Here is a 26243-nt window from a genome sequence, read left to right as displayed (position 1 = left end):
GTTATCGAGACCTAAATTGATACAATTTTTTAAATGTTGAGCACATATTGGTGTTATTTTATATGTGAAACCTAAATTGATACCCACTCAAAAATCATATGTCTATTCTGATACCTTATCCCTAACTAATTTGATAAGTAAAAACTAACACAAAAAAATAAAAATAAAATTATTTATCCAAAATTTTATTATAATTTAAAAATTAGCCTAATTAATCTCTATTATTTTAATTATTTTCCTATTTTATTTTCATATGTTTTTTTTTAAATAATATTTTATATGTTCTCTGTACCTATCTCCATTATTTGTCACCCAATTTCCATATACTCTATTCATCCATAGCCTCTACTCTAGTAAAAAACTATTCAATAAAATAAAATATTTCTCTACCGATTATACCCTTACTATGAAAATTACCATTATACCCTCATATTCCTTCCTTCCCTTCCATTCCCAATATAAATACAGGCCTGTTTGGCTCTTACAGAGCGCCTGAGAATTCTCTCTGCAACTCTCATTGAAATTCAAAATCTCTCTCACTTTTCGCTCTTCTAAGATCATCAATGGAGGCGAGTTCTATTTGGGCGGCGGTCGCTGTAACCGTATGCATAATCGGTTTCGAAGCTCTGAAATGGTTTCTGAAGAGCGTTAATGGCTGGCTCTACGAGTCTAAACTCGGTGAAATCAGATATGCGCTGCCTCCTGGTGATTTAGGTTGGCCTTTCATTGGTAACATGTGGACTTTTCTCAGAGCTTTCAAGTCGAGCGATCCTGATTCTTTTATCCGCAACGTTGTTAACAGGTTAGTGGTTTTTCTTTTGTTATCGAATCGTCGTCTTGTTAATCGTATATATGCAGAGATTTATTGACTTCGTTGCTTGATTGTTTGATTTTGGATGTTGATCTTGCGATTTTGAATCTGTTAGTTTATGCTTACAGAAACAATTGAATTTTGTTTAAAAAAAGAGAGGTTGAGTTGATGAAAAAACAAAAAAATGTTTGAGGAGTGTGCTATGATCTACTGTGTACGTTAGCGAGTAGGGATGATGAGGAATCAGAACACGTCATGGTCTGTAAATGGGGTCAGGGGGTAAGGTTGTGGAGCTGGCCCCTTTTGGATTTTTCCAAAATGTTATGATTTTTCTTTTTATTTTTGTCGGAGTTTACTTATTTTTTCTTTCAAAATAGATTTAACAATAAATATTGTCAATTAATCAATTTATTTTACGATTTGAAGTTAAAAAGTAAAAAAGAATTATAAAAAGGATAAACAAACATTGAACCTAGTATTTTTTTTCGAAAGCTTTTTTTTTTTTGAAACATTTTTTGAAAGCATTGAACCTAGTAATTTTTTTTTGAAGAAGCATTGAATTGAACCTAGTGTTTAAAACACTTGCAATTCAATTATCGGATTCAACACAAATATAAGATGTAACCGATATCAGATTGTCATTTTTGAAATCTAACGTTTTTTTAACAGGAAATCTAACGTTTAATTAATTTATTTTTTTTAAAGGAAATCTAACGTTTATTAAAATACGGTATATGACCATTTGAAAACTTTATCTTAAACACTAAATTCATACAATCTTTGATATAGTTAAAAATGGTGACAGAGTTCAAATTTGATGCTATTCATTCTCTTTGTGTTAAGTAGAGATAAAATTAATGTTGCTTTACAACTATTAGAATTATGGATAAAATTTTATCATGGGAAATTAGCACTTCCAAAAAAGCTAAAGACAAATGTCTCTAATAGACATTGTTTAAGTTTTATCAATTTGTCTTTTTATATTGTTAATGTAGTTTTGATATTTAAATTTTTTTTATCTTTATTTATAGTAAGAGATGACTAGTCTTAATGTAAATAATTTAATTAAAATATAATATTCAAGAAAAAAATACTTTTTTTACATAAAAAACAGAGTTTCAAGAGATAAAAATTAAAATAAATTAGTAATTTTAATAATTTAACTAATAGTTTATTGCTTTTTTCCTAAAAAAAATAGTTTATTGCTTTTGATGTGAGTATGTCTTAAAAATAAAATTATGGAGTAATTTTTTTAACTCCGGTTTAAATATTATCTATCCTAATAATAAGCACTATTTTATAAAAAATAAAATAAAGCATTATTGAGAACCCGCCACTTTTGTCATTTTCGTTTGCTATATTATTAAAAGCTTTTGCTCTTTAATTTGCTCCTTTGATGTGGACTATAGTATTTTCTAATGCAACCGTCCAACACCTACCGTTTCTTCTATATGTCATTGTCTGTCTCTCTGTTTTGCTTCATTTGACTCTCACTCATGATGTGACACCTTTTTTTTTTAATTCTTTTTTATCCCTTTCTCTGTTTTTATAAATATCGAATAAAAGAAAAACAGCTGAATTAGTAAAAGTGGGATTACGCATTTTAATGTAAGTTGGATTCACTGACATTGTGATATGAATTTAAGAAAGAGACACATTCACATGGTAAACAACAAATCTATACCTCTTGTTTTTTGGTGGAAGCCCACTTCACATATATTCTCTATATTCCATTATATTTGGATAAATTACAAAAAAGCCTCCCGTACTCTTTTCTCTCTTCTTCTTCTTCATTCTAGAAATTTCAGAATCGATAGAATTCTGGAAATTCAAGAAGAAGAGAGAGAAAGAGAATTTTTTTTGGACAAGCGCATCTCTAAACGAAATTGAGCTGTCAAGTGCCAAATAATAGATCACGTACAAAAACCAATATTTTTGAGATGTCAAGTGCCAAATAATGCTATAAGGATAAAGATGTCTGATTGATTGGAAGTAAGATATGAAACGAATGGTTCTTATGTCAAAACTGACTGTATGACCTCCGAGGGATGGGATCGTTCATTGAATCCAAAGATTTGGTTGTCCCTCCCCCCCTCCCTCCATAGTGGGGCGACTTACTGTGCAAATTGTTCTTTTAATTTAAGAAAAAAAAGGCCAATTAGAATTGTTGAAACCCAAAACGAAAATAGGCTTTTTGTTTTACTTTTTTTGATAAAGGGTAAATTACATTTACGGTCCTTCAACTTTGATCTTATATTTACCCTTTATTTCATCAAAACAAATAAGCACTGAAAAAATTGTTAGGTTAGGAGAGAGGGTGATTCTATTGATAGAGAAAACTCAGGAATTTGTGATTTTGGAAAATTGAACATGTGATTCTATACAAAATATGGTTGTAAGCAACTTTAATTCTTAGACTTTTTCATTTTTATATCATCAATAGTCATTTTGAGGGCATTTAATGTCATAAGGGGCTTTTATGTTAGTATAAGGCAAATTTCAATAACTTTTATATGCCCTTTTGAAGTTAAAGGGCCATAAGTAACGTTAGACTAAAGTTGATGAAGGTCTAATTAACCCATGAAATGAATCTGACAGACAATACCATTTAGAGAAATATTTTATTTGAAACTACTTGTTTAACACAATTATCATTTTTGTCATTATATTATGTATAATCATATTAAATATATAGCTGATATAATATTATTATGATCGTGATAACCCTAGATATGGAGATACTGGGATGTACAAGGCGTTCATGTTTGGGAATCCAAGTGTGGTGGTGACAACTGCAGAAGCGTCCAAGAGAGTATTGACAGATGATGATGCATTTCAGCCAGGATGGCCTAAAGCCACAGTTGATCTAATCGGAGACAAGTCATTCATTGGTATTTCTTACGAAGAACACAAGCGTCTCCGGCGACTTACTGCTGCTCCGGTCAACGGCCATGAAGCTCTTTCTGTGTATTTGAAGTTCATAGAAGAGAATGTTATTTCTGCTTTGGAAAAATGGGAGAAAATGGGAGAATTCGAGTTTCTCACTCATGTAAGGAAACTTACTTTCAGGATCATCATGCATATCTTCCTTAGCTCTGAGAGTGAGCCTGTGATGGAGGCTTTGGAGAACGAATACACTACTCTTAATCATGGGGTTCGAGCTATGGCAATCAATCTTCCTGGCTTTGCTTACCATAAAGCACTCAAGGTCAGCTCCTCTCCCCTATGTATATATATATATATGCCCTATGGTTAGTGAGACCAAACAAATTTAGATTAAGACTATAAAACCGTGCAATGGTAACATTAACGTTTGTATGTATATAGGGTAATTTCAGACTTCATTAACAGTAGATTAGATAGAAGTTCATTTTCCTTTAATGTGATTTCATATAGCCATCTAAGCTCCACCCACCGGTAGTGGTTAGCAAAGTTGACCAATAACCAAATCGAATCGAAAAGGAACCAATATTATAATTTGGTTTGGTTCAATTTTGAAAATGGACTTGTTTGGTTATCGGTTATCAGTTCGGTTATTCCAAAATAAAAATAGGTGTAATAAAAAACCTATATAATATAATAATATCTAAATGACCTCAAAACTAAAAAGTTTATTATATTATTAAATTCAGGCCCGTAAGAAGCTAGTGAATGTATTACAATCTGTTGTGGATGAGCGGAGAAATCAAAAGAAGAGCTCTGGTTCATCAACGTCGAAGAAAGATATGATGGATGCTCTGCTGGAAAGTGCAGATGAAAATGGCAGAAAATTGAGCGACCAAGAAATCATTGATGTTCTGTTGATGTATCTCAATGCTGGACATGAATCTTCAGGCCACATCACTATGTGGGCTGCTGTTTTACTTCAAGACCACCCAGAAATTCTCCAAAAAGCTAAGGTACAATAGCAATTCTATATCTTTCATATGATTATATATAAGAGAAATGATAATCATGTTGTATCAGTCGAGCTATCTCTATAAATCGTTCTATAATGTCAGATATTATTTCTCCTTTAATTCTTGGTATTCTTGTATACATTAAATTATTTTTAGGAAGAGCAAGAGGAGATCATAAAAAAGAGGCCACCCGGTCAAAATCGTTTGACCCTCAAAGAAGTTCGAGAAATGGATTATCTGTCTAAGGTACGTTACAAACTTTATCATTAGTGGAGCATAGTTATTAAAGACGCACCTCAGGCGCAAAAAGCTCTAAGCTTCAGACATGTCATCTAAGAATCCAAAGAGCGGGTTCTGTTCAAAAAGCGCTCGAATGAGTGTTAAAGTAGAATAAAAAAAAGAATAACGGCAAAAACTATTGTAAAGAGCAACATAAAAAGATGTTGCTCCATTATGAAGAGTTCAAAAATATCACAAATAGACTATTAGTTAATTAACTTATGACTTTATATATATATTTCTTTCAGTACCTCCTTATGTCGCTGACGTGTGTCTGCATCTTGTGCCTAGGCTTTAGAATCCCTTGCGTTGTGCTTAACATATACTATATTTCCCATTTAGCTGAGCAATTTTTTGATATTTTATTTGCAGGTGATTGATGAAACACTTCGTCTGATAACATTCTCACTCACAGTTTTCAGAGAGGCTAAAAAAAATGTTAACATAAATGGTTAGTACATCATTCTCTGCATACCACTCTTCTGAATGAATTTTTTTGGCTTAATACATTAGTAGTCTCCCGAACTTGGCCAAATAAGTTAAGCGGCTAACTTGAACTAAGTTCAGGGTCTAATGAGACACTTTGTAAGTTCAGTAAGCCAATCGACTTTTTGAGTCAAGTTTAGAAGGTTACTGATGTATTAAGTCAAAAAGTTTCAATCCTAACTCATTTCTCTAATTGGTGATTTATTGAAATGGGTTTCTTCTTGTTCACAGGATATGTCATCCCCAAGGGTTGGAAAGTTCTGGTCTGGTTCAGAAGTGTTCACTTCAGTCCAGACATCTATCCCAACCCAAAGGAATTTAATCCTTCCAGATGGGATGTAAGTTTACGGATTTTTCTTCAGAATAATGCTTTTCGGAAGATATTTGTAAAGATAATGTTTAGTTAAACATCAGTTCTAGTTGTAAAGATTCTGGTAAATCACCGAGTTTAGTACAAATGTTAGATATCAAATCCGACGCCTGACATTGGAAACTTGTACTGAATCGGCTGGGCTCTTTACAATTGAAACTGTGTAATTATCTCTGGCTTGTTATCTAATTATATGCTTTAATTTGAATGTAGAATTATACACCGAAAGCAGGAACTTTCCTTCCCTTTGGAGCAGGAAGTAGATTGTGCCCTGGAAATGATCTAGCTAAGCTTGAAATTGCTGTTTTTCTGCATCATTTTCTCCTTAATTACAAGTAAGTTATAGTTAGACAAGGAGTTCTTGAATGCTCTCTGGTGATCTATGGATGAGCAATTGACAATTTTTGAGTGATTTTGCATAAAACAATTAAATACTCATACACAGTTCGCGTGGAATTTTCCGGTGATTAGTGCTCGCTCAAGCCTCCCTCGCGTCCATATCCATCCTCCAAAGGGGTTTAGGGGGGCGTGAGCACCCATTGGGTCGCTGGAAAACGCCAAAAATTCTATGGAAAATGGAAAGTTTTATTTTCTTATGTAACGTAGCACCTATAAATCACTATAAGCACCCCCTCGCAGTCTCAATCCGTCATTTTCCGTCCCTCTTAGACATTAATCATTAATTTTTTGTCACATTAAAGTATTGTTTGTCAAATTAGTTAGTTATAAACATCTAATTCAGTTAAAAGAGCATTACGTGTTTCATCTACCTTCGAAATAAGGTTTTTTACAGATTCACTGTAAGCACATTGTATAAAAAAAACTGTTAAACATGTAAATGAGTTTTCTAATCATGAATGTTTTTCTGCCATTAGATTATAATGCAACAATTCCCTGTGCTAACCACTCTTTTTTGGCTCATTTTTCTCTTGTTACAGGCTTGAGCGCACCAACCCAGGATGTTTTCTGAGGTTCTTACCGCATACAAGACCAAATGACAACTGCTTGGCAAGAATCAAGAAAGTTTCAACTCAAGCATAAGGAAATAGCTATCTATAGGAAGAAAAACCATACAGTTGTTGCTGGTCCTTATTGAATAAGACTAATGAATAAGCTGTTATGATTTATATTATAGTTAATTTGCCTTCTCTATCTCTTATCGTATGAATCATATTTTGTTGTTCAATTTAAATCATAAATGTTGCTAAGAATATGAAACAAATTCTAGAATGGTCCAGGACTGTTCAGATCATATCATTCCAACACCACTACTGATGCGACATGATTTGAACATCCTGGATCAGTTTGATTTGGGAATGCGGTAGAAAGTTGCCAAAGAATACAATTGGCAACACATTATAGGCAATCAACTACAGGTACCAATTTGACAACAGTTGTAAGATTGGTTGATAGACTATAGTAAGAGTCGGATTTAGGGGAGTTGGCTTAGACACTCGTCTAGGGCGTCCTATTTAGAGGTATTCAATAGGAAACCTTCTCCGAATAATTATGAGATCTCTTGTCTCTTAATGGTGTGAATGAGAGGGGGTTAGGAAAGATTAAATAATGGAGGGTGAGATAAGATAAAAAAAAAAAATTTACAATAAGGGGGCGTTTGGTTTGGGGTCTTTAGGAATAGGAATGAGAATGGGAGGGTTTCATTCCCTTTGTTCTTGTTTGTTTACTAAAGAATTGGATTCCCTTTACCTCATTCTCTTTCCTAAACATATCCAAACACATAGGGGAATTAATGGTTATTCCTTTCCTTTCCTTTAATTTCCATTTCTTGATTCCTTTTCCCTTGCCCCTTGTGAACCAAACACCCCCTAAGTTGGGAATCTTGGAAAAGGAAAGGAGAATGAAGATTGGGGCTTAGAAGTAGATTGGTTGAGAATAACATTCTTATGTTTAATATGAAAATTTTGATTCCATTCAATCTTGATTAGCCTCTTTGATACTCTACAAACAATTTGGAGTCAAGTTCTTTTTTATAGGAAAGTGTATGATGAAAACATTAAGTTAATGGAAAATGATAAACCAGAGGATTAAAAGGAATCGAGTCCAGTGGACTCAAACAGATGCAATGGGGAAGTATATAAGTCATCCGAATGAGTTTTTATATTAAGTACTTGGTCTTCCATGTTACACATCAAGGGTAAAAAATGTAGCGAACGGACAAATTGAGCCCTTGAGTCCGGGGCCTAAACTTTGGATCATTGTTTCAAGGACCAGCTAGATCCTTTGGATCGTGCAACCCAAATATGGGTCAACGACCCAATGTGATTTTGTAGGCATATTCACGCCTAACCAAACTTTCTCCCCCTTTAGATTTTATTCTTCCAATTAGATACGTGGTGGAATGCCCTTCTTATTTTATTTTAGTTTTTTACAATATTTCCATCAATTAAATTGCAAATATACCATTATATCTATTTGGCAAAAAGCATCATTTTACGTCTGATTTTTCATTTTTTGGTTCATTAAGCTTTTGATCTTTTATTTGAATATATTAAGTCCCTGATCATTTATTTTTTGTCTCATTAAACCATTGATGACTAAATTAGTAAGTTTTGAACATAAAATTCGGTTAACAGATTGTTATTCATTGTACCTGTATTCAAAATTTGTACTTTTTTAACTATTTGAAAGCAGTTTCGGATGTGTAATGTGTCTATAGGAAAACTGTACAAATTTTAATTCAAACTGTAAAATTTTTTTTTTTAAATAATTTCAAATATAGATGAAGTTAATAACGTATTTTTAACAGAATTAAATGTTCACAACTTACTAATTTGGTCATCAAGGACTTAATACCTTCTTAGTCCTTCAAGTTGTCTCAATACTATAACTGACTCCGAACTTAGAGCATCTCCAATGAGGTATAATAAACCACTCAATATACTCCATTGTATCATACTCTCCCATTGGAGAGAGTATGATAAAAAGTAATCATTATCAACCACTCAATGTTTATTGAGCTTTTGCTTATTTTTATATATATATATTTTTATTTTTAAAATAATATGATTGGTTTAATTAATTGGTGGATCAATTATGATTGGTTTAATTAATTGGTGGATCCTTAGTGATTGGTGAGTCTATTATGATTGAGTGGTTATAGAGTTTAACCATTGGAGTTGTGATGTGACAACTAACCTCATGAACTTACTTATTTGGAACAAATAACCCTTAAAGTTACTCAATTAAAACAAATAGCTCATCCAATTGCGTTTCTGGAACAAATAACCCCTGAACAAAAAAAAAAACATTCATCACGATTTTACATCAGAAATAAAAGATATCCAAAATATCGATTGTTACATCTTACTAATCTGCTTATACATTAACTAAAGGGCAAAAAAAAAAAAAAAACTTTCGAAATCACAAATATTAACTTATGTAGCCAAATTTTATCAAATATATCCATGAAACTTCAGAGCTCCTTTCTCTTTATAAGAAATTAGGATTTATACCCAAGATTTGGGGATTTTATCAATTCTTATAAGTTGTGAATTTCTTTATTGATTTAACCATTCTTCCTCCCAAACCTTTTTTGCGTTAATAAGCATCTCTTCATCAATGTTCCATGCAAATAAGCATTATTCACATCATATTAATATGATGTATATGCCACTTATGAGTTACTCGAATAGCTAAAAGGTGCTTTATTGCATCTATTTTACCAAGTAGACTAAAACTCTCAAAATAATCAACCCCAAACATCTAGTTGTACCCTTTTTCCTCTAGTGGCTTTGTGCCTATCAATTTCGCTTATAGGTTTATATTGTATATGATAAATTCACTTTGAAGATAATATTTTTTTTGTTCGGAGATATAGTTAACTTGAACCATAGTACTTGGAAAAGGCAAAGGATATGAAGACAAATTCTAACATGATTCCCCAAAAAAAATTTCTCAATATTATCATAGTGAACATTAGTAATTGACTCCTTAAACGGAAACAAACTCTTCATGAAATGTAGCATCCATGTACAATATTCTCGGTAGCTAGATCAAAAATCTTATATCCTTTCTGACTATTAAAAAACCCTATAAATATACTAGGAAATGTCGTGACAAATTTGCCTTTGGAAGGAAATAAATTTGTATAGTATCGCTTGTAGCCATACACATGAAACATATCATAGTGTGGCTTCTTACTAAATTATCTTTCATATGGACTGACCAAATGATATAATCATGTGGGAAATACATTAATGATATGTTGAACCATCATAATGGGATCTCCCCAAAATTAAAATAATAAGGATCTGACCATAATGGAATGTGTTTTTGCTTTTTCTCTAAAACTCGATTCTGTTGTGAAGTATAAACACAAGTTTTGGAAATAACTATAAGCAAGTTTGATTCACAAACTCATTTCCGTTACAAGTCTTGATGACTTTAACATTTGCGTCAAACTTTGCATGTACCATATTCAAGTACACCTGTAAAGCATAAGCTACTTGTGTTTTCTACTTTAACAAAATCACCCATATACCCCTAGAGAAGCAATCCTTATTAAAGAAGCAACTTTATATAGTTGGAATCAAATTTGAGTTTTTTTTTTCAGAAACTCAATTTGCCTTGCTAACCGAACTACAACCTGCATGTATTTCTTTTATAATATATATTAATTGATTTCATTTTATATTAAAGCAAGTGCTAAGACATTTCTATAAAAGTATGTATAAGAAGCAAAGAATTGAGGGTGATGGTACCGATGCTAGGAAATCTATACTTGAATTTATATTAATAATTGCAAAATGACTCCACAAACTTTGATATTTTGCTATGGTGGAAGGTGTTATAGTATTAATTCATTTGGGCTCATAACAAGTGGGCCCACTATGAATTATAATATTCAGATGAGCCTTGGCCCAATATAAAGAGCCTTTAGGAGGAGTTCGGACGCTGACCGGAACCATCCTTCGGTCATCTCAGTACGACCGAAGGTAATCAGTCAAAAGGTATATCTAAGGACACGTGGACCAATAAGAATGATGGACTCCAAGTGTTATCAACTGACTTTACCATCGAAGAGGATTCGTCGGTCTCCGGTCCCTTTTCTAACGATTCTTGTGTTTACAAGTGACCAGAATCTTGATCGTGGAAACAAGTTACGAAACGACGGTAACATTTTAGTGCGGTGATCATGGAACTTTCACGTAAATAATTGTTTTTGTTCAGTCATCAGTGGTCCAGCCCACAATTGAGCCTCTTTTCCAGCAAATTACCCCACCCATTGTTCAGCTAATGGTTCAATCTCCAACTTTACCCACTTAGGGAGGAGGTGGTGTTCCTAGTTCTTCAGCTACAATAAATCATGACCTATTGGATTCTCGGAATCAACCCATTCCCCCTCTCTTTATCACCCCAGGCCTTGATCGCCAAATTGAGGCTTATCTAGGATTGTTGGAGCCTTAGCAGTGATACTTCATGGGTAATTTGACAAAGCAACTCATTTACAACATGGGTTCTGTCCAAGAATCCATGAATTTGTTGAGGGCGGAGCACGCTTCTCAGATGGAGGCCATGTGTTTGGAGTTGTTGGAGGCCATGAAGGGGGGTAGGAATAAGGATGAAGGAAGTTCTGTTGTGTGTCCCACAAGGCATCATACAGTGAAGACGTGTCCTAGGAGGAAGGATCGTACCGCAGAGTCTCAGCCGGAAATGAGGAGAGGAAGATCAAAGGAAAGATATGATAGTCCTCAGTATAGGAGATATTCACCCTCACCTGTCAGACCACGACCTTCGGCTAGGGGGAGAGCAAGATCTCCGAAGAAAAGAAGATACGATCGGTATGATTCTCTGGAGGAATCGAAATCTTCTGAACCTCGTAATGGGGAGCTAGCGAAGCAAAAAGATCTTTCTTTAAAGGAAGAAATGCAGAATCTTATCATGAGTGAGCTTCGACAGGCTATGAAGAAGGAGGGTTTCCAGTCTAAGGGGTCTGCGGCTATAGAAACTGAAACTCCTTTGAGTTTGGAAATCATGAGCAAGAAGACGCCAAGAGGATTTAAGTATCCAGTGTTGAAAGATTAATGGGATGATTGATCCTACTCTTCACGTCAAGAATTTTCAGATAGCCTTGCAGACTACTACGGCCACCGATGCAGTCATGTGCAGATTATTCGCAACAACCTTGAGAGATTCGACGATGTATTGGTATGATCAGTTGTTGCCGGGATCTATTCGGTCGTTCAGGAAAATGTCCCAAGAATTCTGTGATCATTTTATAACCTCTATTCCAGAAAGTAAAACTATGCAGGATCTGAACTACTTGGTTCAAGATCCAAGTGACTATTTGAAGGAATGGGTGGAAAGATTCCAAAGGGTGGCAATCCAGATAAAGAATTTGAATGTGGAAGCAGCCGTTGAAGCTATGGCAGACAATTGTTGGAGCAAGGATCTTTCTAAAGAGCTGACAACCAGGAGGCCTCATACGTTTCCAAATTTAATGAGGAGAGACATAGACTTTGTGAAATTGGGTAGCCATCGCCTGAATCTTTTGTTGAAGGAGAGATTGACTTCGGTTTATCAACCTAAGAAGGGGAAGAGTGACTGAGGTAAGGAGGAGCAGAAGAAGTTTAAGAAAAATGTAGATCGCAATTGCATACCTTTGAATGCCTCTAGAAATGAGGTTAAAACTAATAAACAACACATTCAGTACCCTCCGAAGTTAAAATCTTCAGGTCGAAGGCACAATGGCCTGCATGGTGAATTTCATAAGAGCGAGGGCACTACCGAAGATTGCAGACAATTGGCAGCTGAGCTCAATAAAATGCCCGAAGCTGGAAAGTTAGACATGTTTTTGAAGAAGGCCATCAAGGTCAAGAAGCCGAAGGATAAGCATCGTGAGGAGAGGACCCTGAGGGGCGTTATCAATGTAATCGCTGGAAGGCCAAGAGAGCATCGTTCGGCCAAGCGAAGGAGGTTGGAAAAATGTAGGGAGAGAATTGCTAGTTTATCGGGATAACTAATTTTTTTTATTAAAATACGGACCAAAACTATTTTTTTTAATATAAAAAGATAAATAAGAAAAGAAAATGTTATTTTCAATATAAAAAAGACAAATAAAAAAAATGCACGTAAGGAGGAGCAGAAGAAGTTTAAGAAAAATGTAGATCGCAATTGCATACCTTTGAATGCCTCTAGAAATGAGGTTAAAACCAATAAACAACACATTCAGTACCCTCCGAAGTTAAAATCTTCAGGTCGAAGGCACAATGGCCTGCATGGTGAATTTCATAAGAGCGAGGGCACTACCGAAGATTGCAGACAATTGGCAGCTGAGCTCAATAAAATGCCCGAAGCTGGAAAGTTAGACATGTTTTTGAAGAAGGCCATCAAGGTCAAGAAGCCGAAGGATAAGCATCGTGAGGAGAGGACCCTGAGGGGCATTATCAATGTAATCGCTGGAAGGCCAAGAGAGCATCGTTCGGCCAAGCGAAGGAGGTTGGAAAAATGTAGGGAGAGAATTGCTAGTTTATCGGGATAACTAATTTTTTTTATTAAAATACGGACCAAAACTATTATTTTTAATATAAAAAGATAAATAAGAAAAGAAAATGTTATTTTCAATATAAAAAAGACAAATAAAAAAAATGCACGTAAGGAGGAGCAGAAGAAGTTTAAGAAAAATGTAGATCGCAATTGCATACCTTTGAATGCCTCTAGAAATGAGGTTAAAACCAATAAACAACACATTCAGTACCCTCCGAAGTTAAAATCTTCAGGTCGAAGGCACAATGGCCTGCATGGTGAATTTCATAAAAGCGAGGGCACTACCGAAGATTGCAGACAATTGGCAGCTGAGCTCAATAAAATGCCCGAAGCTGGAAAGTTAGACATGTTTTTGAAGAAGGCCATCAAGGTCAAGAAGCCGAAGGATAAGCATCGTGAGGAGAGGACCCTGAGGGGCGTTATCAATGTAATCGCTGGAAGGCCAAGAGAGCATCGTTCGGCCAAGCGAAGGAGGTTGGAAAAATGTAGGGAGAGAATTGCTAGTTTATCGGGATAACTAATTTTTTTTATTAAAATACGGACCAAAACTATTTTTTTTAATATAAAAAGATAAATAAGAAAAGAAAATGTTATTTTCAATATAAAAAAGACAAATAAAAAAAATGCACGTAAGGAGGAGCAGAAGAAGTTTAAGAAAAATGTAGATCGCAATTGCATACCTTTGAATGCCTCTAGAAATGAGGTTAAAACCAATAAACAACACATTCAGTACCCTCCGAAGTTAAAATCTTCAGGTCGAAGGCACAATGGCCTGCATGGTGAATTTCATAAGAGCGAGGGCACTACCGAAGATTGCAGACAATTGGCAGCTGAGCTCAATAAAATGCCCGAAGCTGGAAAGTTAGACATGTTTTTGAAGAAGGCCATCAAGGTCAAGAAGCCGAAGGATAAGCATCGTGAGGAGAGGACCCTGAGGGGCATTATCAATGTAATCGCTGGAAGGCCAAGAGAGCATCGTTCGGCCAAGCGAAGGAGGTTGGAAAAATGTAGGGAGAGAATTGCTAGTTTATCGGGATAACTAATTTTTTTTATTAAAATACGGACCAAAACTATTATTTTTAATATAAAAAGATAAATAAGAAAAGAAAATGTTATTTTCAATATAAAAAAGACAAATAAAAAAAATGCACGTAAGGAGGAGCAGAAGAAGTTTAAGAAAAATGTAGATCGCAATTGCATACCTTTGAATGCCTCTAGAAATGAGGTTAAAACCAATAAACAACACATTCAGTACCCTCCGAAGTTAAAATCTTCAGGTCGAAGGCACAATGGCCTGCATGGTGAATTTCATAAGAGCGAGGGCACTACCGAAGATTGCAGACAATTGGCAGCTGAGCTCAATAAAATGCCCGAAGCTGGAAAGTTAGACATGTTTTTGAAGAAGGCCATCAAGGTCAAGAAGCCGAAGGATAAGCATCGTGAGGAGAGGACCCTGAGGGGCGTTATCAATGTAATCGCTGGAAGGCCAAGAGAGCATCGTTCGGCCAAGCGAAGGAGGTTGGAAAAATGTAGGGAGAGAATTGCTAGTTTATCGGGATAACTAATTTTTTTTATTAAAATACGGACCAAAACTATTATTTTTAATATAAAAAGATAAATAAGAAAAGAAAATGTTATTTTCAATATAAAAAAGACAAATAAAAAAAATGCACGTAAGGAGGAGCAGAAGAAGTTTAAGAAAAATGTAGATCGCAATTGCATACCTTTGAATGCCTCTAGAAATGAGGTTAAAACCAATAAACAACACATTCAGTACCCTCCGAAGTTAAAATCTTCAGGTCGAAGGCACAATGGCCTGCATGGTGAATTTCATAAGAGCGAGGGCACTACCGAAGATTGCAGACAATTGGCAGCTGAGCTCAATAAAATGCCCGAAGCTGGAAAGTTAGACATGTTTTTGAAGAAGGCCATCAAGGTCAAGAAGCCGAAGGATAAGCATCGTGAGGAGAGGACCCTGAGGGGCGTTATCAATGTAATCGCTGGAAGGCCAAGAGAGCATCGTTCGGCCAAGCGAAGGAGGTTGGAAAAATGTAGGGAGAGAATTGCTAGTTTATCGGGATAACTAATTTTTTTTATTAAAATACGGACCAAAACTATTATTTTTAATATAAAAAGATAAATAAGAAAAGAAAATGTTATTTTCAATATAAAAAAGACAAATAAAAAAAATGCACATAAGGAGGAGCAGAAGAAGTTTAAGAAAAATGTAGATCGCAATTGCATACCTTTGAATGCCTCTAGAAATGAGGTTAAAACCAATAAACAACACATTCAGTACCCTCCGAAGTTAAAATCTTCAGGTCGAAGGCACAATGGCCTGCATGGTGAATTTCATAAGAGCGAGGGCACTACCGAAGATTGCAGACAATTGGCAGCTGAGCTCAATAAAATGCCCGAAGCTGGAAAGTTAGACATGTTTTTGAAGAAGGCCATCAAGGTCAAGAAGCCGAAGAATAAGCATCGTGAGGAGAGGACCCTGAGGGGCGTTATCAATGTAATCGCTGGAAGGTTAAGAGAGCATCGTTCGACCAAGCGAAGGAGGTTGGAAAAATGTAGGGAGAGAATTGCTAGTTTATCGGGATAACTAATTTTTTTTATTAAAATACGGAACAAAACTATTATTTTTAATATAAAAAGATAAATAAGAAAAAAAATGTTATTTTCAATATAAAAAAGACAAATAAAAAAAAAATGCACGTAAAACAACCAATCACAGTTAAGAGTGTATTTAGTTAACCGCACGGTCCATACCTCACTCGCAAAAATAAAAAGAAAAAAACAATAATTACAAAGAAGAAGACGACGACGACAATTACTGTAAGCATTTTCGTGGAAAGAGAGAAAAAAAAGTGGAAGAAACAATGGTGAGAACCTCAATAGAGGATTCTCGTAAATGTTCATGAAGTCCATTCTCTCTTTTTCACTCTCATAGATTTACTCGAAAGTCGAATCCAATCAAATACAACAGATATACACTTCAATAAATCCCAATCTCTTGTAGGATCAAAGGAATTAAGGAGAAATGGCGGAATTCCTCGACCTGGAAGCACAAGATGGAGTGAGAATGCCGTGGAACGTGCTTCCGGGAACGAAGCTAGAGGCCGGCAACTGCGTGGTTCCGGTTTCAGCAATCTACACTCCGATCAAGACCTTCCCTAGCATGCCGGTTCTTCCGTACTCTCCTCTCCGTTGCCGCACTTGCCGTTCCGTGCTCAATCCATTTTCAATCGTCGATTTTGCTGCCAAGATCTGGATCTGCCCCTTCTGCTTTCAACGCAATCACTTCCCGACTCACTACGCGTCTATAAGCGATGACAATCTCCCTGCGGAACTCTTCCCGCAGTACACCACAATCGAGTATGAAACTCCGGGAGAGAAGAATTCTTACTCTGCTGTGTTCATGTTTGTGATAGATACTTGCATAATTGAGGAGGAAATGGCGTTCCTCAAGTCGGCTTTGTCTCAGGCTATCGATCTTCTTCCAGATAATTCTCTTGTTGGCCTCATCACTTTTGGGACGTTAGTTCATGTTCACGAGCTAGGCTTTGGCCAGATCCCTAAAACCTACGTATTCAAGGGCTCCAAGGATGTCTCCAAGGATCAGCTTCTCGATCAGATGGGTTTCTTTCTCAAGAAGCCTAAGCCTCCGACTGGTGTCATTGCCGGTGCCAGGGACGGTCTCTCGTCCGACAGTATTTCCCGTTTCCTCTTGCCTGCTGCTGACTGTGAATTTACTCTCAATTCGGTATTAACAAACATTTCATTTCAATGTGTTATTCTTTTTCTCGTTTATTGTTTGTGATTTTAGTTATTTTATTGTTCTGACCAAAAATAAATAAATAAATATTTAAGGTTTTAGAGGAGCTACAGAAAGATCCTTGGCCTGTTCCACAAGATCAGCGGTCTACCAGGTGCACCAGCACCGCTCTCAGTGTGGCTGCCAGCTTGTTAGGAGCTTGTGTTCCTGGGTGCGGAGCTCGGATTATGGCATTCATTGGCGGTCCATCCACTGAAGGACTTGGTGCTGTAAGACAGCTTGTTCTTCTTAACACGCTATACAATTGTTTAATTCTATGCTTAGCTCACTTATATTCTACATATGTGTCAGTAATTTAATCTGGGCACTCATCACTGATTGATTATCTGAAGCCTTATACTGTTTCCGCATCCAAATTTTTGTGCATGGTGCTTGCCCTGTCTTATTTACACCCGTAGTCAAATCTGCTGGATGGTTTTATCATGTTGTTCTACTGGTCGGAACATTTCTTTGCTCTTTGGCACATTATCTTTTATCCTTCTTATTCCCTTACATTATTGGCCTTTCAACTGGTATTTAATTATTCAAACTCATTTTCCTATATACGAGAGAGGCCTTGTCTATTTAGTCTTTCTGTTCTTATGTTCATTTCTACAGCTACGCTATTGGACTTCGTCTTTTATTTAAATGAGTTGTGGTTTTTTAATATCTTTTGTAGATTGTCTCAAAGAATCTTTCAGACCCAATTCGCTCTCACAAGGACCTGGACAAAGATTCTGCTCCTCATTATCATAGAGCTGTGAGATTCTATGAAGGACTTGCGAAGCAGCTTGTGCATCAGGGCCATGTACTTGATCTTTTTGCATGTGCCCTTGACCAGGTAATGTTCAACTTATAAATGAGCATATAGCTTATTGCAGCTGTTTCTCAATGATCATTTGGTGACATTTTCTGGGGACATGTGGAGGATTCTAGTTTTGAGAATGTTATGGATTCTGAGGCTGGAAAGTACTTCTGGATGATGGATTGTAGTTCATGTAAATCCAAACTGATAGTATCAGTGCCATGATCTAGCGGCCTTTTTGTGTTTAAAGCATAAATTGGTCAGGAATATCCTATCCTCTCTTACATCTTACCTCGCATTCTTTTAATATTGTTGCTTTTTGGATTTGTTATCTACGACATTGACTACTAGGCTTCTCCTCCCTATCCCTTTTTTTTATGGATGGCCCATTTTAGTGACTGCCTTTTACTTTATTTCATTTCTAGGTGGGAAGGTATTTCATTCTTTTATATGCCATTTTTTTTTATCTAGTTGTCTGCTTCCCACTCTGCTATTTAGTTAATTTGTCAGTTCGGTTTTGAAGGACTATTAAGGCTGATAAACATAAACCTATAAGTTCATCACATTCCCATGATCAATGTGTTGCCTTCTCTCTTTCAAGCATATGTTCAGTGCAGTTTCAGTTGCATATTCTTACTTCATTGAATACTTCCTATGGCTTCTAAACCAATTGTTTCTCCTTCATAGGTGGGGGTTGCTGAAATTAAAGTTGCAGTTGAAAAAACTGGTGGGCTTGTTGTACTTGCAGAAAGCTTTGGCCATCCAGTATTTAAGGACTCACTTAGACGTGTTTTCCAATCGGGTGATTCTGACCTTGGATTATCATCGAAGTAAGACTTCATCAATCTCTGTAACTGTTGTAAATTTGTAACTGAAGTTGCATCTTTGATTCTGAGTCCCCCATTGCATTTAAACTTTCAGTTTTACTTAATACCTTTCGGCTTTTTGAGGCTATATGATTTTCAGTTTTGTTTATTTTGATATTGCAATATTTTCCTTGAGTAATCTTTGTAAAATCGTAATGGAAAATGATGCATATGCTTCATTTCTTTTGTGGAAACTGACTGGTCTTCTGTTGAAAAAAGTCTTCCATGCTAGCAAATACTGAAAAGTCAATTGGCAATCATTTTTAGTTAGTTGATCTTACATTGGCCCTGTTTGGTAAAGAGCTTTTTGGGGTAAAATTAGAGGTTTGAGCCACTTTAGAGGTTTTGACTAGTCAAACCCTAAATAGTGGTGTTTGGTGACGAGAGGTTTGAAAGAGTTTATTGGGTCCAAAAAGCTAATTTTGAAAAAGCTGGTTTTAGGAGCTTTTTCAATTAGCTTATTGCTCCATCTCTTCAGAAGGACATTTTTACCCCTAATTACTACCCTTTAGCCCCAAATGAAGGCTTTACCATGTCCTTATTTGTCAATTTACACAAATAGCTAACCAACAAGGTAATCAGCTAATGTAATCAGCTAACTGCTATTTGCCAAACAGGGCCATTGAAAATATCTTATTTTAATGAGCAATTCTGTGGAACTTTTTAGACCTGACAGTACCTCATGCACTATTTCTAGTTAGTTAGAGTAATGCAGAAAAAGATGTGGTTCTAGTAGAAATCAGTAATGATGGTAGTGGTAAGACTTGTGGGTTTACTAATTCCGATGGCTCTGTGTGGTTACTGTATGGAGATCTTCCATCTTTATGAGTTTGTGGAAAATGACTTGCTTTTTGCGAAGATATTGTTCATGTCTTCTTAAAAATGGTTTTGGTTTCTCAAATTTTGACATTCTATGCTTCCAAGTACCCTTAACACTGGAAACTGTTTTGTGAGAATATTTACCATGGAAAAAACTTTAACTATAGGGTTGTTTCCACATTTACTCTTGCATTCCTTCAATTTTTGATCATTTATGTTTCTGATAATCAAGATGAAGCATTATCTTATTTATTTTTCCTGCTATTATCCATACAGTGGTATATTTGAGATAAATTGCTCAAAGGATATCAAAGTTCAAGGCATAATTGGCCCTTGTGCATCACTTGAGAAGGTATATACATATTAAAGCACCACAATGCCCTCTCTTCCTACTCTTTTTACTGTATACTTCTGAATGATTTTATGCAGAAAAGTCCTTTGTGCTCTGATACTGTGATTGGCCAAGGGAATACCAGTGCATGGAAGATGTGTGGCCTCGACAAAGCTACGACTGTATGTATAATGTTCGAAATAGTGAAGAAGGATGCTGTAGAGGCTACTGTTCAACCAGCAAGCAATCAATTTTACTTCCAGTTCTTGACTTAGTATGGAATCCAAACTTCTGCTTTCTCTAATCATCATTTACATGCTAAATGCTTGATTAAGATGGAAAATAATTTGACATTTTGCTACAGTTACCAGCATAGTAGTGGTCAAATGAGACTTCGTGTTACAACTCTATCCAGGAGATGGGTCGCTGGACCTGGAAGCATACAGGCAAGTTTTTGTATTACATTACTGTTTTAAATTTCCATTATATCTATTCTGTAAAAGTGATAGGGAAAAAGTACATTATACTCTAAATGATAAATGAGGTGAAAGTTTTTAGAGAGGACTAGCTGGTTGTCCTTGGTTCAGTAAGAAGCTAATAGCTTGTGGTTTATGGATGATAATTACAACAGTTTTTTCATTAAACAATACAGCTACTACTGCTGTTGATATGTGTATTAATAATTGATGATGTAATTAACTTTATAATATTGTTGGTAACTTTTCCTTTTGTTTATTTTTCTTTTTTTACTTGAGTAATTTATATGGCATGGAACTAGAGCATGGATGAGGGTATACATCTGGCTTTCTTTCTGTTTTTTCTAATGTTTACTCCAAAGCACACCCTTATCTATAATTTTCATACATATTGTAAACTAAATGTTTTCATCTCCCATACTTATCTAAGGAGGTAAAAAACTATTGGTGATAATATTTGTAGGTTGAGTTGGGCTGCTATAAGCTAGTTCACTTGGACTGATAGATTGTTCAAAGTATATGCATCTTTCTCAATCTTCATGTGATAACAGTGATAGATTGTTTTGTTGCTATTCAATCTGTTTGTAGGATTTGATAGCTGGATTTGATCAAGAAGCAGCTGCTGTAGCCATGGCACGCCTAGTTTCATTTAAGATGGAAATTGAGGTAACAAACAATATGCTGCACCATGCTTCAAATTTTATGTTTATAGCTGAAATCTTTTGTATAGGCATGATCAATTATCCCCCCCTCTCTACTTCACACGCACGCACATGTGGACACATGTATGACTATAAGCAAAAATTACGAGTAAATTTTACCTTGCACTAGGCACAACCGACATAAGGACCCTTGTAAATTAAAGCATCCATAACTTGATGCAGGCTGAATTTGACCCAATAAGATGGCTTGATAAAGCTCTTATACATCTATGTTCACGATTTGGAGATTACCAAAAAGACAATCCATCTTCTTTCAGCTTATCTCCACGTCTCTCAATATTCCCTCAGTTTATGTTTCATCTGCGGCGTTCCCAATTTGTCCAGGTATATCGTTATTATCTATTAAGAACAATAGCTTAATATTCTGCAGTTCTATTGAAATCCGTGTGAATTCTGATTTCTAAAATTCACAGGTCTTCAATAACAGCCCTGATGAGACGGCATACTTCAGAGTCATACTAAACCGAGAGAATGTTGCCAATTCTGTTGTGATGATACAACCTTCATTGATTTCTTATTCATTTCATTCAGGACCTGAGCCAGCTCTTCTTGATGTCGCTGCCATTGCAGCTGACAGGATCCTGCTTTTGGATTCTTATTTCACTGTTGTTATTTTTCATGGTGCAACAATTGCACAGTGGCGAAAAGCTGGCTACCATCATCAACCGGAACATCAGGTAATATGCCTTTTGACTTCAAAATAGAAGGGTGAATTACTGTATATATGCTGAAGTTGGATCATAATAATTAGTGGTTCCTAACTCCTGTATCCTCGGACTTGAATATGATTATAAAGCATAAAAATAGCAAGTGTTCAAATTAGTTAGCTTGGGGGCTAAAAGTTCAGTCCTTAAGTTATTCTTTTCTTGTTTTACTTGATTTTTACATTAGGAACTTGGTCTTTGCATGTCAACCTGATGACAAAGACTTTATTTTCCTACTAGAATGACTAAACAGTAAAAGGAGTAAAATCCAAGTACATCATAATTCAGTTTCATAATAGGAATGTATAAATATTAAACAGATTTAGGGGTTATGTAGCAATCACACCAAATAGAAGGTGAAATAACTCTTTGTTTAAGTTTTTGTTGAAGATTGAGGTATGACATGCTTCTGTTAATCATGAAATTGTTAGTCTATCAGGACTTGGGCCTTGAAGGGATAGGGGTTATGAAGCAATCAGCTGTGATACCATTCAGTTTTTGAAAAAAGAGTTTCCTATTACATATTCAATAACTTAATGCCCTATTCTATTTATATTGGCATTTTGTTTGGTGATAATTTATATTCACATCAATTAGCTTCTAGGCTAAAAGTTAGCTAAAATATAGCTGATCTCCCAATTTTAGTGGTGTTCCATCTTTTAGCTGAAAAGTACCAACAGGATATCTACATATATGTAGAGGGGCGGAGTCAGAAACAAATATTTGGGTGGTCAATGGATGAAAATTTGTTAAAACTCGCAGATTTTTGTTAGTACGAAGCATCAGTGAAGGAAATTTCTGTCACAGAACCCGTCTAATACCAAATCCGTTACAGATGTTGAACATAACGAAATTACTGACAAATATTATACATTTGGTGACGAAACATTATGTTGGTAATTCTAATTTTTCTTTATTTCTCCCCAGGGTGGGGGGTTGATGGACCCTCTATGACTCCCTGTCCCTCTGCCCCTGGATATGTATCTCATTTATTCTACTATTCTGTAACAATTTTCCCTTAGGTCTAGTCTATGTTACATGCACACTTCTCTTTAGTAGCGTTTCGTATCCGTTTTTATTTGAAGGCTATTTTATGAAGTTTATGTTTTAGAAATAACGTTTCCCGTGTCTGTTTCCATGCCCGTGTCCGTGCAACATAGGGTCTAGTGAAATTTACTAGATGGTATACTAATCAATCCCCGCAGTGTACATTGTCTAATTGAGCTCTTATGTTTTTATAAAGCATAGTTGGAAGTTTAACTGGGATTCCATATTAAATTTAGTGTTAGAATGCAAAAGTTGTTGAAGGGACCGAAATTATCCTCTAATATGAAGTCTTACCAGCTTTTTGAACAAGAATCTTTGTGATATAGGCTTAGGATCTAGTAATGGGAAGATATGATTTTCTGGTTAATTTAAGGGGGGGTTTGTTGTTTATAGAGAGAACCCTTCAATCTCTTGATTAAGGGCTTGTTTAGAGAGAACTCTTCAATCTCTTTTAACCTTTTTTCGATGAAATTGTCTTGATTAATTTGTTCTTAGCTACTAATATGAAAAAAAGCGTTCTCTTATACTTGGTTTTTGCTTGCTGTGTTCTTTTGCAGGCTTTTGCCCAATTGCTGCAAGCTCCTCACGACGATGGAGAAGCAATAATCAAGGAAAGGTTTCCCGTCCCTCGTTTGGTCATTTGCGATCAACACGGTTCACAGGTGATTAACTTTCAAACTTGCTATCTGCAGTGGTTAAACAATGAATTAATTTAGCTCTGTTGACTTATTCTATAATTCTTGCTTGCATAATAATTTGATTTATGTTTGACCAACATGTTGAGGATGCTTGACATAACACGGTTCCCTCATTCTCGTTATTCCTTGAAAACATAAATTTGATCCATAATTAAAAAAAGGGCGGCCCGGTCGCATTACGCGTCCCCGCTGAGCGAGGGTCCGGGGAGGGGTCCCACCACAAGGGTGTATTGGGGGCAAGCCTTCCCTTGCCAATTTAATTAGCAAGAGGCCGCTCCTAAGACTCGAACCCGTGACCTCTGGTCACACGGCAACAACGTTTTTACCGTTGCGCCAAGGCTCGCCCTCAAATTTGATCCATAATTAATCTTATTATATTTATAATTAGGGATAAGGTCCAAATTTTCCCTAATGGTTTTGGGAGTGTAGATATACCCCTAAAAATAGTAAAATTTTGTCAATGTTTTAACATGGCGCAATTTGAACCTAAGCAGTGGGGAGTCAACCTTTGACTGTTTGGAGCGCAAAAAATAAACTCGGCTTAATTTTCTTTTTTTATTTGCTTCTACCTGGGCCAAAATAACCCAATTTTGGCTTGGGTTGGGGCAAAAAAAGAAAATAAGATGCACACCCTTAATCTGCTGGGGTGCAATCAGCATCGTATGGAGGGTTTGGCAAGGGCAGAACCACCCCTATAGGGGATGGTTCCTGACGGTCAGGTTGCAATGCACCCCATGCCTAGGGCTCTAAATGAGCCAAGCCGTTCATGAGAGGCTCGATAAAAGCTCAACTGTGTTCGGTTCGATTTATAAACGAGCCGAGCTTGAATACGGTGAAACTCGGCTCGAAAGCTCGCGAGCAGGTTCAGTTACAGGTTCATGAACAAGCTCGTGAGCAAGGTTGGTTTAGTTTCTTTTTTAAATAATAATAGTATTTCTATAACGTTGTTGCCGTGTGACCAGAGGTCACGGGTTCGAGTCTTAGGAGCGGCCTCTTGCCAATTAAATTGGCAAGGGAAGGCTTGCCCCCAATACACCCTTGTGGTGGGACCCCTCCCCGGACCCTCGCTCAGCGGGGACGCGTAATGCGACCGGGCCGCCCTTTTTTTTTTTAATAGTATTTCTATAAAGGGGGAAATGTAAAATCACTGTAGTTTAGGTTTCAAAACTATATAGTTTTGTGTGAAAGACTATTCGTGAGCTAAGTTCATGAACAGAATTAACAAACTGTTCACGAGCAAGGATGTTGAGCTCGAGCTCGTCAATTTTCAGACGAGCCGAGCATGAGGCCAAAGCTGGGCTTGCTTGATTACAGCCCTACCCATGCCTCCGGGTCTAGGTGAGACTCATGTTCTATGAGTTCTGTTACCTAAGCCCAAAATTGGGCCAAGTTGAAAACGTTAAGGACAAAATTTCACAATTTCTTATATTACGAGTATATCTGTACTTCCGCAAAAAAAACATTAAGTATTTGGACCTTATCTTTAGCTATCTTATCGACAGTTTTCTGGATTGTAGTTCTGCAAATGGCAGTCTCTTTTTCAAAATGCAACTAAAATCGTAGTGGTTATTGCAGGCACGTTTTCTTCTAGCAAAATTAAACCCTTCATCTACGTACAACAGCGATGTCCCGGCTGCAGGTGGAGGAGATGTTATATTTACAGATGACGTAAGCTTTGAGGTGTTTTTGGATCATCTCCAAAGACTAACAGTTCAATGAATTCAGATATGATAATATTATGGGCAGCAATTTTGAGTAGATTTAAATGATCTTCTGTACAGCTTATTTTAGGCTTTCTTTTTTATATGGTTATAGTTTAAATTTATGAAAAAGCAAAATAGGAAATTTGACATGATATATTAATGAGAGTCATAGCATAGCAGTTATTATATATGGAAATGATGAGGCATTTCAAGGTCATGCTTTGTGTGTGGACATTAGGTTGGGAAATTAAAATAATCTTTTGGATTATATATGTCAATGTGATGTAACCTCGGTTTTGGGCTCATTTTCATAGATAGTGTGATAATATTGTTTTGTATTTAGGCTTAAATCGTTTGGCCCTCAATATATCTGCAATTTTGTCATTTGACCCATAACCTATTAGTAGGTCACATTTGACCGCTGATCTATCCTAATAGTAAAATTTCACTGAATTTGGATGGACATTTAATTGTTATCCTATTGATATATATAGATTTTAGTTTAGGGATTTGTTATTTCTTTTTTTTTTAATTTAATTAATTATTTTTTTCATAAGAGAAAATTTATGTGGTAAATAAAATTTTAAGACTGCGACGTGTCAAGTCAATTCTATGTTAAAATATCAGTAATGGTTTTGTTAAGTTTTAAGGGTTCGTTTGTTTTGCATGTTTCTGTTTCCTGATACGTAGCAGATATTAGTTGCTTTTTGTGTAAAAAGCAGTTGTTTCGATTTTTTACCAAACGTCTTTTGTCTCCTGTTTAGATTTAGAAGACAAAAAAGCAGTTCCGAAAATTAAAAACAAACAGGACTAAATCAAGTTTTTATCTAAATGTTGAAATTTCACCAATTTTCAGGGGTTAAATGTGATTGAATAAAATGTCATGGCTATTAAATAGATTAAA

The 26243-nt window shown here is 35.9% G+C and overlaps 2 protein-coding genes across 2 annotated transcripts; both read left to right on the top strand.

Moving 5' to 3' along the window:
* Nucleotides 1-477: 477 nt before the first annotated feature.
* On the top strand, nt 478-6993 carry LOC136220938 (ent-kaurenoic acid oxidase 2-like). Its single transcript, XM_066008794.1, has 8 exons — nt 478-802; nt 3542-4019; nt 4444-4710; nt 4867-4956; nt 5362-5440; nt 5707-5813; nt 6059-6180; nt 6784-6993. Exons 1-8 carry the CDS (start codon nt 564-566, stop codon nt 6884-6886), a joined length of 1485 nt encoding a protein of 494 aa, XP_065864866.1. The 5' UTR covers nt 478-563; the 3' UTR covers nt 6887-6993.
* A 9158-nt stretch (nt 6994-16151) lies between these two features.
* On the top strand, nt 16152-25650 carry LOC136220937 (protein transport protein SEC23 C). Its single transcript, XM_066008793.1, has 12 exons — nt 16152-17117; nt 17225-17398; nt 17848-18009; nt 18661-18803; nt 19935-20010; nt 20088-20263; nt 20354-20435; nt 21054-21131; nt 21350-21511; nt 21601-21864; nt 23496-23600; nt 25212-25650. Exons 1-12 carry the CDS (start codon nt 16395-16397, stop codon nt 25353-25355), a joined length of 2289 nt encoding a protein of 762 aa, XP_065864865.1. The 5' UTR covers nt 16152-16394; the 3' UTR covers nt 25356-25650.
* The last annotated feature ends 593 nt before the right edge of the window (nt 25651-26243 follow it).

Source organism: Euphorbia lathyris, chromosome 2 (genome assembly GCF_963576675.1).
Source record: "Euphorbia lathyris chromosome 2, ddEupLath1.1, whole genome shotgun sequence".
In the NCBI taxonomy this organism is placed as follows: domain Eukaryota; kingdom Viridiplantae; phylum Streptophyta; class Magnoliopsida; order Malpighiales; family Euphorbiaceae; genus Euphorbia; species Euphorbia lathyris.
Note: the sequence above shows the minus strand (reverse complement) of the source record. Positions and strands in the feature narration are given on the sequence as shown.

What these genes read in the sequence shown, in the direction of transcription:
- LOC136220937 (XM_066008793.1), top strand. Translation starts at nt 16,395, where the DNA reads ATGGCGGAATTCCTCGACCTGGAAGCACAAGATGGAGTGAGAATGCCG. An exon ending in CATTTAAGATGGAAATTGAG is followed by an intron (nt 21,132 to 21,349) that starts GTAACAAACAAT and finishes AACTTGATGCAG; the next exon opens with GCTGAATTTGACCCAATAAG. An exon ending in GCGATCAACACGGTTCACAG is followed by an intron (nt 23,601 to 25,211) that starts GTGATTAACTTT and finishes TGGTTATTGCAG; the next exon opens with GCACGTTTTCTTCTAGCAAA.
- LOC136220938 (XM_066008794.1), top strand. Translation starts at nt 564, where the DNA reads ATGGAGGCGAGTTCTATTTGGGCGGCGGTCGCTGTAACCGTATGCATA. An exon ending in CTTACCATAAAGCACTCAAG is followed by an intron (nt 4,020 to 4,443) that starts GTCAGCTCCTCT and finishes TATTAAATTCAG; the next exon opens with GCCCGTAAGAAGCTAGTGAA. An exon ending in CATTTTCTCCTTAATTACAA is followed by an intron (nt 6,181 to 6,783) that starts GTAAGTTATAGT and finishes CTCTTGTTACAG; the next exon opens with GCTTGAGCGCACCAACCCAG.